Source organism: Perissodus microlepis, chromosome 14 (assembly GCF_051167445.1).
Source record: "Perissodus microlepis isolate ML-2025 ecotype Zambia chromosome 14, ASM5116744v1, whole genome shotgun sequence".
In the NCBI taxonomy this organism is placed as follows: domain Eukaryota; kingdom Metazoa; phylum Chordata; class Actinopteri; order Cichliformes; family Cichlidae; genus Perissodus; species Perissodus microlepis.
Genome location: NC_140474.1, coordinates 32065162 through 32076841, shown reverse-complemented (window position 1 = coordinate 32076841; position 11680 = coordinate 32065162). Strand labels below are relative to the sequence as shown.

At 42.1% G+C, this 11680-nt stretch overlaps 1 protein-coding gene across 1 annotated transcript; it reads left to right on the top strand.

The window, feature by feature from the left end:
- The first annotated feature begins 262 nt into the window (after positions 1-262).
- Positions 263-11680, top strand: prss59 (serine protease 59, putative). Its single transcript, XM_084951972.1, has 9 exons — positions 263-519; positions 719-900; positions 1906-2138; positions 3157-3292; positions 4760-4874; positions 8810-9011; positions 10263-10353; positions 10450-10652; positions 11382-11680. Exons 1-9 carry the CDS (start codon positions 286-288, stop codon positions 11489-11491), a joined length of 1506 nt encoding a protein of 501 aa, XP_084808098.1. The 5' UTR covers positions 263-285; the 3' UTR covers positions 11492-11680.

The window sequence follows — 11680 nt, the reverse complement described above, 5'->3', positions numbered from 1 at the left end:
ATTATTGACGTCAATTTCACAGTGTTACAGTGACCAAAAATTTGACAGAGGTTGTGTCCTTTACACACCGTTCTGTTCATCATCGGTGGCAAAACATATGAAAACAAAACCCAAACAATTTAAAAAATATATTTAAGGCTTAAAAATAAGGTTTTCAATTATATGCGAAGTTTGTAAATACACAGGCGCTGTGTGCGATTTTAAGATGAATGCTGGTATTTCCTATTTTCTGGGAGTTTTCTAAAGTAGCACAACTTGTCATATGACTTCTCTGCACTACATCACATGCCCTTCACTATTTCCTTCTTTATTAGCACTATGGCTTTTCACACGTTTGTGGTGCTCCTTTGTCAGGTAGCCGTGTTTCTGTCTCTCTGTGCTGTTGGAGAGGGTCGCTACTCCATTTTCAGGAGGTTTAAAGAAGCGCAGGACACCAAGCAGGGATCTCTGTTTGAGGAGCAATGGTTCACACAGAAATTGGATCACTTCAACGGCGCTGACACAAGAGTGTGGAAGCAGGCAGGTCTACATGTTGGTTTATATGGACGTTTGTTTGATTTAACTGTGTGGTCTAATCTGGTGCAGTTGGACAAATGTGTCATAATGCATGCATCTGTCACGAAAGATAAATCCTTTTTGGCTCATTTTACTGCAACCCCACTGATGTGTTTATTTTTTTTACTTTCTGAATGTCTCTCATTTTGTTGTTCCCTCTCAGAGGTACTTTATTAATGAAGCCTTCTACAAGCCTGGTGGGCCGGTGTTTCTGATGATAGGGGGAGAGGGCCCAGCAAATCCAGCATGGATGGAGGATGGCACTTGGCTCACCTACGCTGAGAAACTGGGAGCGCTTTGCTTGATGCTGGAGCATCGCTTCTATGGAAAGAGTCACCCTACAGTGTATGTTTATCCCTCTTATTATGTCCTGTTTATGAGAGAAATCTCTATGTCTGTGTGGTCATCCGTCTTGACAACTCAGTATCCAACCCTCAGCTTCACCCTGTGCAGAGGGTAACACACACGTTCGCACTGCTTCAGGTTCAGCAGGGTAACAAAGCTATGAAAATATTTATTGACATGAATGCATTCCTGATATGCTTGCTCTCAAGTTTAACCGTCTGCAAACCCTTACCCTAACCGAAACCTAATTCTAACTTGAACGCTAAAACCAAGTCTTAACCCTCGGACAGAAGGGCTGTGACTCGTGGTTCAAAATTCACAAAGATGGCCGTACACACAGAATATTTTGATCATTTTCACTATATCATCTTTTTTTAGTTTTCCTGTGACAAATGACTCTAACAACTCAATCATGTAGCATAAATGAGTGGCTCTCAAATCCCATGTTTAGTGTGAGTTAAAGCTGGCCTATTTTTAGAACAGGAACTCCACGATTACCCGCATGTGATAAGGTTAAGGGACATGTGTGAACTGTAGCTGAGTAAAATAACTGACTTCCTTAAATTTCAGCTCAGCATAAACAAAAATGATCAAATGCAGAAGTGAAGCAGTACTGCACACCAAATATGTTATACCAAAATAAAAAATAATGTTGTGGGTGCAAAAACTGGTATTAAAAATGTCAGGCTTCCTTTGTTTATGCACCAGTGAGCTGTGTGCCTTTCAAGTGGTTAACCTCAGTTTGAATCTTTACACAGGAAGTTTCTGCCAGAGCAAGGTGCTCTTAAGTATGGCTAAATCACTTTGCACAGCTCTTTGCAGGTTTTCACCAACTCTGGTTGTGCACACTGTAGGATCAGAACAAATTTACATTGAATCCACCAGCTGAATTTTCTCAGCTGGTTTTATCAGCACCACTAGATGGCAGCACTGCAGTGTGCCCGTAGCCCAGTCGCTAGATGGAACAATGTGGTTTGATACTGAATGCTTACTCTTTTCTTTTAGGGACCTCAGCACAGACAACCTGCGTTTCCTCAGCAGTCGTCAGGCGCTGGCTGACCTAGCACACTTTCGCACCATGATTGCCGAGGCCCGAGGGCTGACTGACAGGAAGTGGGTGGTGTTCGGTGGGTCCTACCCAGGCTCTCTGGCTGCTTGGTTCAGGCTCAAATACCCCCACCTGGTCCATGCCTCTGTGGCCACCAGTGCGCCTGTTTATGCCACAGTCAATTTTCCAGGTAAGAAGAGACATGATGTAAAAAGCCCAAACAGTGTAACAAAGCCCTAAATAATGTTGTCTAGTCCTGATTTTAGAATGTGCCGAACTCCATTTAAAACAATCTAGGATTTGAACATGTATATGCATTCAGGAAACAAAGTGGGATTACCACATTAAGGATACGTTAAAGTGTTGTTTGTTGTGCTTCTCGGTATTACATTCAGTTTCATATAATGCATGACACATTAAAAACACACTGCAGTATCAACACCCTCACAAAACACACGAAGCATCAAATCGAACCACTCGACAAATTTTCTGGCTTTGGTCAGTGTCTCGGAACTAAAAGGCTCAGACACATCAGAGATGAGAGCTCATTCTCTATCTGTGTCTGTGTTGTATTTGGCCGTCTCCTTTGTTTTTCTCCGGAAGGCTGCAGGCTGGAATCGAGGTCAGAGGAGCTTTTGAACATGGATTTAGGCTCTTCCACCCACACATGTGCTGTCTTTAAGATGCTATCGCACACATTCAGTAGACATTCCTTTTGGATTTAGGGACATGTGAGAGACAAAACACCTGGGACCAATGGTGTACTTGCACCAGCCATCTCTTTTGTCCTGCAGTAAGTTCGTGGTTATCATTTCCCAAAACAGCACAGCAGTAAGTCAGAAACTACCAGTAAGAGGTTGGCTTTCACTTAAGAAGGGGGGAAAAAAATTCCTGGATTGTGTAATGTGGAGTTTCTCCTCTGAGCTTTTAGACTTTCATAAGCTGTGAAATTCACTCATCATTTCACTTTCAACCTCACTGAAACCCAAATAAACACTCTCAAACATTTAAATGGAACTGGGTTCACACGCTGTTTTGAAGATAAATTGGTGCCTCTAAAATGGTCCTGTATGTTTAACCAAGAGCTTTTTTCTTTTTTGTGTGTGTGTGTGTGTATTATTGTGGTCTTTTTATAGCAGCCCAGGTTTAAGTGTCCACTCACCCTCTGCCTTTTTTTCTTTTTCTCTTTTTTTTTCTTTTTTCCCCAGAATACTTGGAGGTTGTTTGGCGTTCGCTGGCCTCAGAGAACACAGAGTGCCCATTGCTAGTGAAAAAGGCTTCAGATGACCTCGTCGAACGCCTGAAAGACCCCAGAACCTATGAAAACATCACCAAAGACTTCAAGTAGGTTACATTTGCTCTCTGGAAGTGATCCTTCTGTTTTGTTATTTGCCGTGACCAGAGGAGCCCTTAACTTGAGGCATGTTATATAAACGGAGTGTCCAGTTTGCAGCCAATTACAGAGTAAGCCTTCCTGATCAGTCTGGCAGACCACAGCAAAGTACACCATGCTCACCACAGCTGGGTGATAGAAAATCTCCTTTGTTACACACTGAAAAAGCTCAGCTTCCTGAGGAAACGGAGCCTTAACATCATCTTTTGTATACACCTTCTGTGTTGGTCTTCCAGTTGAGCCTGTTGGTGGTGCTTGTGTTCCTCCACCACACAGCTTAGACACAGACCGTGCAGCTGACATCCCCTTCCTTCTCTAGTCTGATCTCATTCACATTGAGAACCAGATGATTCTTCCAGGACCGTGTGTGTGTGTGTGTGTGTGTCTGTGTGTGTGTGTGTGTCTGTGTGTGTGTGTGTGTGTGTGTGTGTGTGTGTGTGTGTGTGTGTGTGTGTGGTCATAGCCTTGTCAACACCTCCAGAAGTATTGCCTCAGTTTTCTGGATGAAGCTGGGCCCCTGGAGGGTTTCCGTGTGGTTGCGCACAGAAATGTCTCACTGTATTATCTTACATCACTTTATCATTGGGTTTATTGTTATTACTGTGGCTGTCTAAGATTTCAAGGCTTAACATTACTTAAAAAGAGTAAGTAAACAAAAACACCTCAGCATTTACTTTTATTGGGTTATTTTCTCAGCCCTCTTATTACATTATTTTCTTTTCATTCACTTCCATTATTCTCAGTTACAAACATGAAGTCATTCTTACCCGTGCCATGTGTGCAGCCTCTGATGTTATTTTATAGCCTGTGTTTGAGGTTCTTACAGTGACTGTCAGCATGATAAATAAGCAGTGTTCAATGGCGTGGGCAGTCTTGCAGAACTTATGCTGCCATGGGGACTTGCGAACCTGCCCATCTTTTTGTCTCTGCTTCATGCAGACATGTCCTCATTGCAGGCAGAGGTCACAGGGGTGGTTTCGAGGCTTCCAGCTTTAAAACCGCAAAATATCAGGCAATGCAGCGCTTGCGTCACAGCTTGAGCATGGAGGAAGTTTTGGTTCACTGCACACACAAAGGAGTTGAGTCCAATAAAACCAAAAGTGAACACTTAACTACGTACATCCACAAACGCACCTCAGTAAAGTACAATCACTGCCGTAATTACTATCAGCTTGACAGACGGCCCTAATCATTTGCATGGATTGACTTTGAATAAATGAATACTTGATTAAAAGGGAAGTCAGTTCTTTGGATTTACTTCTAGCTGCATATTATAGAAAGTAACACCCAAACACATGCTGTTGGCTAGTACTTTACTATTGTCCCCCCTTTATTTATTTTTTTTGTCTGGTTTTTCCAATTTCCTGTCAACCTACTTCTTCATATCCTTCCCTATTCCCATGTTTCTTCTCCTCCAGTTTGTGCTCCAAACTACAGATCCAGACAGACATGGACTCTGCCTATTTCCTGGAAACGCTGGCTGGCAACTTCATGAATGTGGTCCAGTACAATGAAGACAACAGGGGGTTTGAGGTGAGGGGAAAGCCAAACTGTATTGGGGGGAAAGAGCCAGACATGTGGCTTCTGGAGTGCTTCTTGATATCCTGAGTCCAAAAATTGTAACCATCGAATATGTTAGAAGTTGTACAAAAGGAAAACACTTCCTTACAGGAAAATTTGATATTATTTTGCAGAGGGCACAGCATTTATCCCCTACTGCCCATTTTCTCTGAGCTTTCTCATTGTCATAGATCCACAGATTTGGTCCAGTTAAGAGGAGGCTCTCCCTTTAAGGATGAGGTTGGTAAATGATGGACAGAACACATGCATAAAGATTTGCACCAACATGCCTGCAGTTGACTCTGCAGGACAGGCACAGATGCATATCTGTAGCTGTTGTTCAGTAAGTACAAATGGCTTGCGTAGTGTTTGGGTGTAGGTGCTCTACAAAATGTGCCCAAACAAGTATTTTTGATACAGTTTGATGTGAAAAGACATCTGATATGGAAAGAATGTTTTAATTAAGACATGATTTATGTGTGCTGACTAAGCACTGAACAGGCTTTGTAGCTATCAGGGGCTGAGTTGAATGCAAGACCGCTATGAGTCAGGGGTGTAACAGGGAGCCGGGCAGTGTGCTGAAACATGATAAACCCTGCATTGTCTAACAGCGAGAGGCCCAGAGATATTGCCTCGGAAGAATTTTTCCAAGGTTGCGTCGAGGACCTGTTGCTTGCTTACTGTGTCTGTGTGTTTATATAAGAAGTGGGGCCTGGCTTGTTGCTCTGCAAAGTGGAGGCCAACAGAGTAGATAACAGTGGATGGTGGGAGGGTTTGACTTGTTTTTAAATGAAAGAAGCCAGTACAGTGGTGTTTGGTGCTGGTGCTTTTTATCTGAGATTTGCTTGTATTTTAGTGGAAATATTTCTAGCATAAGATGAAGCCCATGGTCATGATAAATGCACAGTAATGTGCAAGAATCTTAAGCCACCCCTGTATCTTTATATTTTGCTAGGAAAACGGGTCCAATGTGCAAAAATACAGCATATAAAACACAGTTTTCCCAGTGCTAATCAGCTTCAAAGTTAATATTTGGTGCTTTTTGGCACTTTTATTCTTCAGCACTGTCTGAACTTTCCTCAGCAACTTCTCGTCTTTTCTGTAAGATTTCAGGAACAGGATACAAATCCATGCAAGTGTGTGTGATCAGCATTCTGTTGTGGTACAGCAGTAAACATGTACAGCCTTTTAGTAGAAGTCCCATTGTGCATGATTTTTGTCGGTTACTTTGGTTACTGTACTTTTCACCTTTTCCTCACTTTTCTTTAAAAAAAAAAAAAAAAAAAAAGTGACTCCCCATCCCATCCCCTCTCTGTCCCCCTGGTGCCTGGAGGAGACGTGAGTCCGGTTACCAATAAGCTGATGTGAAAAAGTAACAAAAGAGCCTTTGGTCTCTCTGGTTTCCTGTCGCCCCAAGCTAAAGAGACGCTTATAAAAGAACTGAAGGGAGCGTCGGGCCACATAGTCCACAGTGCTAGCAGACAGGCACAGCCCACAGCTGCCTTCTCTGACACAAAGGGCAGAGAAAACTAGCAGGTTTTGGGTACCGCTGAGGAATTTGGGTAAGAACTCGGGGTGAGGTGTAACTCAAGCAGTAGAGTCACAGCAGTGGTTTTATGCTTAAGGTTGTCAATGGGGTGCTTGATAAAATGCAGAAGGACCTTATGTAACGGTACAGCTTGTAGAGCAAGTACCAATAGTTTGTTTTCCTTTTTCTTTTTTTTTCTTACATAGAATAGGGGATGGTAATCACAGGTCACTTAGGTGTTCATTTTTTTCATGTAAGCACCAGTCTGATCACTGCCACCTGTTTGCTCCTGCAGCCTCACTCTGTCAAAAAGCGCTCTAATGGAAGCATTGAGACACACTGAATGTGCCATTTACCAGAGTAGTGCTGTCTCGAATTAAACACTCATCAGCACATGTCTGTGGGGACAGGACTGCCTCCTGATACTTGCTTTACCATGAGTGCTGAAGATGTGTCCTCCTCGTTTGGATCAATATCATTTGAGCCCTTCCTTTTTCCTTTCTAGCTAAGATGGTAGCTGCTGAGTTCAAAAACTGTAGGGTATTCAAAATTAGATTTTTGACTGCTATAAAGACACCATCCAGGTTCTGGTAGAGCTTTTGATGTAGCTTTACTTGATAATGTTAATACCCTCAGGCACTCAAAATTGCCAGTGTAATTTTAGACAGGCGTATATGTGGACCCAGAGTGCTGGACAGCAACCACTCAAAAGCCACAGTGTTTGTGCTGATCATAATGGGCATACATGGAGCAGGTCGCCACACTTGCCAGAAACTGCATCAACGATGTCCACTAATTGTACACGGCTAGACTTGTGAGGACAAAGACATGAATATATTATGCGTGTTTGTCCAAAGAGAACAGGCCACTGAAAATGCAACACAGATATTTTCCTCCACAGATGTGTATCCAAACTGTAAAACATAAACTTACTGGCTTATTCTGCGGCTTAATTTTTATATGCGAAACACTACACAACTGCCAAGAGTTAACTCTCATTTGCATAAGATGAAAGGTTTAGTTAACTTTCAGCTTTCTTCTTTTGTCAAGCTGCTAGTGAGTCTCTCACCGCCTTAAATCCCAGAGTGCCCGGTGAAGGCATTCTTGCATGTTGTTAGAAGATGCCTGGGGGCGAACTGTTCCTCACTTCATGCTGCTGGCCTGTGTGCCTAGGTATTCTTGCTACTATCACCTCGCAATTAAAACAGAGGAAATTAGGTTTCACCCATGATTAGAGTTTTAGCCATTGGCTTTTTTTTTTTTTTTTTTTTGGTTCACTACTTTATCTAAGATTGCAATATCACAACTACTGGATGGATTGGGTGAAGATAATGTTTGCCCTTTTAAAGGTGGAGCGCATTAGCAACAAGAGCCTTTGTTGATTAGTGTGTATTACAGGAACTGATTCACAGGATGGATTTCTTGCCAGTTGGCCTCATCTCAATGTCACCATCTGGGAACTCTAAAATACCCTGCCCTTGTCCACATATGAAATGAATAAATATTCATGTTATGTTTATTGAGGTTGTACAAAATATTTAAAAGGCCATCACACCGCAAGGTCCTTTCAAGAGCTGTTTTGGACCTTCTGGTAATGTCAAAGTCAAAATAATTTCTAATTCAACCTTGATCATATGTTTTGTTTTCAGGTTTGGGTTTTTTTGGGTTTTTTTTTTTTTTTGGGGGGGGGGGGGGGGGGGGAATAAATGTGTTTGCTTTTCCAAACGCAACTTCTCGCTCAAGTGTTGTGTCATAATAGCCATGCGTTTTAGTGTTTGACAAATGCTGACCAAACTTCATCTACTTAACCATTTGAAAAACTGCCACTTTTTGTTGGGACCACCTTTTAGGATGGGGATTAAGGATTTCCTATTCACATCCACTTATACACTCTGTATTGTATTGTAGGAGCTTAAATCTGGTCTTGCAGCTAGTTGTGATCATATTGGGGTATTCTCTCTCTGTGACTCTCTGTCATATAAATCCAAGAGTGAGGGTGAAAAAAAACCAAACTAAAGCCTAAAGTTATGGCTCAGAGATTATTTCCACATCTATTTTCTTCCACTTAAATAATTCAGGGGTTGGAGCCTATCCTAGCTGTCACACAGCAGGTGGTGGGGTACACCCTGGTCAGGTGTGTGGCCTTGAGTGGTGCGGTATGGTGACAGTCCTAACAACAGCGCCACCGTCCCTCCCTGTATTTGTGCAAACACTGATTTATTTGAAACTTTGGTCAAGGGTATAATAACCCAAAGTAGCCGCTCTGAAAAATTTAAATAATATAACTGCACATCTTGCCATCAATGTTGAGAAAACAGTGTTTCTATGTCATCCTAACCATCTTCTTTTCCTTGTGGTGTGCTGTGATATGTCATTAAAGGGTGTTACTGGTACCAACATCACCATCAAGGTGCTGTGTAGTGTGATGACTGACAGCTCACTGGGAGACCCTTACGCCAGATACGCAGCTGTGGCCCGTCTCATGATGGAGACCACCTCTATGAAATGCCTGGACACTAACTTCAGCAAATACGTCAGCGACATGACTAACACATCCTGGGATGGACCAGCTCCAATAGCAGGTGGGTGTGGACGCGTCTTCCTTGGAAGTGGTATTTGGTTTGGTCATTTTTATTTAGCTTTAGCTTGTGGTCCTTATGAAACAGATATTTCTGTACCTTGCAATTTTAGGCTGTCTTTTGTTGTTTTGTTAGTAGAGTAGTTTATTTTTGTTGTTGCACTTAAGGGAAACTGTCATGTCTCATCGTGACTTTCCACTGTCATCCAACAATAATTCAGGAGCACTGCAGTAGCCTCAGGAAATGGAATAGAACAGTCACAGGCTTGTTCTGGCATGTGGTTACTATGCTGATGGAAGGATTTGAACAACCAAAATAAAAGAAAAAAGCTAATTTGGGAGTATTGCTTAACTTTACTACTAAATAAATCCTGGCATAACATCCCAAAATAATGCTGCTTTTTCTAAACGAAGTTTTCACGAGGGTTTAAAGTTCCTATATTGTATCCACTTTTTAAAAAGTTAAATTAAGCCTGACATGTGCCCCAGAATATCTTTCCAGTTCCAGCCAAAAGTGTCATACGAGTCATTCCTTTTGCCGTGGCTATGTATGCCATCACACTTTCTGTTTTTGTAGGTTTATATGCCAAAGCAAACGGAACACAAGTGAGCTGCTAGGTCTGAATTCAGGAGCTCAGTTCTTTTCTACCTGGAGGTGGTGCTTTTACCTGTGCTGAATCACAACTGGCTGCAAACCACAATAGCTCGTTCAGAAACTGTGTGCAGAGAAAAGAAATATTGAGTTAATCTATTCCATTTGTCGGTCTAAAGACACACTGGAGATGTGTTTAAAAACAGGGAAGTGAATCTGGCATAACTGCATCCCCTTTAACACCCATGGTTTATACTGCACATAATATAGAAGAAGAAATGCACACATGATGTTGGGCTCACATATTTAACTTTGTAGTAAAAATGGCATTTTTGTCCAGGGTCACATGTTTCTGTTGTCAGCTCAGACTTCATCAGTGGGAGGGGTGGGGTGGAGGGTCACAGGAACAGGATGTGGTCTCTTTGAAAAGTCTTTGGGATGCGCTTGCATAAACTTCCCTGCCCACCTCTTTGTCTTGGGGCTCCAGTCAAGTTGTTTCCTGTATTTATTATGGCTGAATAACTGAAAATGAATACTTATTTTTTATCAAGGTGATTTTAAGATAATTATTAGAAATGCCGGCTCTAATAACATAGTGTGTATAATGCTAACAACGAAATGAACATGCTGTTCATGGGTAGATTTTTGTGTATGTCTTGACAGGGAGACAGTGGGTCTACCAGACCTGTGCTGAATTTGGATTCTACCAGAGCACCGATTCACCCAACCAGCCATTCGCTGGCTTCCCTCTTGTGTGAGTACACCAAACATGGCCAGTAAAGCTCACACATTTAATTGCATATTCAGTTGTCATTCTTATTGGGGGTTTTTTCTTTTTCTTCCCATCCAGATATTTTCTGAAACAGTGTACAAACTTTTACAACATCAGTGCTGAGCAGGTGGCGGAGGCTGTCACACAGACCAATGAGTATTACGGCGCTTATGACATCCGCTCAAGCAGAATTGTGTTCCCCAATGGCTCCATTGACCCCTGGCATGCCTTGGGGGTCACCCAGGACCTCTCAGCTGACCTACCTGCGATTTTCATCAAAGGTGAACAAAAATGATGCATAATGAATTTTTATGTTAAGTTTGTTTTACACTCTGGATACACATTTGTGGGGAGAATGTCTGTTTCAAATCATGAGATCAGCATATGTCCAAATAATCCCTGTTAACCAAAAGGTCGGGCTGCACACTACTCTAAACATCCCTATTGTCCCTTTTTTTTGTTTTTTGTTTTTTTGTTTAAATGATGTCTGTGAGAGCGGTGGTCCTGAATATGGTCATCTCAGGTATAAATCTCTGGCTGTGAACACAGAAGCCACAACCACCTGCTGTTTAGATCTTCTGTTTGTGAGGGACAGCCAGTCAGAGGTTGGCTCAAAGGAACAGCAGGCTTGTAGAAGTGGAGGCCCCACATAAGATAAAGATTTCTTTAAACTGTGAATCATGGAAACCGAGTTTAACACTATAACAGTGAAGCTGGAAGTGAGGTCCCCTTTAAGTAAACACCTTACAAACTGTACATCAGATTGCACTGATTTTTTTTTTTTTTTTTTTTTTTTAAACACAAGTCCACACTGAGACTGAACTATGTTTGTGGTTGCTTTACATTACATAAGCCAAACGGCTAAATCAAAGTAGAACAATGCTTTACTTGTTCAACTCTAATTTTATTTGCTGGTTAATTGTGCTTGGAAGTCTTGTTTCCATCTATATTTGTTCTTTTTTTGTCTCTTTTGCATGCCTTATCCACTGTTTTTTCTTTTCCCGATCCAGGAACCTCTCACTGCGCCAACATGTACCCAGCCAGGAGTGACGATCCCCCACAGCTGACCCTGGCCCGTGACCACATCTCCTTACTTCTGCAGCAGTGGCTGAAGCAATGACTGAGAGCTAAATAAGCCAGCAGTGGCTTTGCAACTGAAGCGTAATACTTTCAGGTCACTGAGAGTGGGAGAAGAGTGCTTAGCTTCCTGCCAAATTTCTGGTTGATCTGAAATTCTATTTTGCACAAGAACCTTTAGGTCCAAGTTCAGGTTTTGAGCTCATAAATAAAGTTTTCTTTTTTTTAATTA

Coding starts and splice junctions, on each gene's coding strand:
- prss59 (XM_084951972.1), top strand. CDS start 286: ATGCCCTTCACTATTTCCTTCTTTATTAGCACTATGGCTTTTCACACG. Junction 901..1,905: donor GGAAAGAGTCACCCTACAGT/GTATGTTTATCC, acceptor CTTTTCTTTTAG/GGACCTCAGCACAGACAACC. Junction 2,139..3,156: donor TGCCACAGTCAATTTTCCAG/GTAAGAAGAGAC, acceptor TTTTTTCCCCAG/AATACTTGGAGGTTGTTTGG.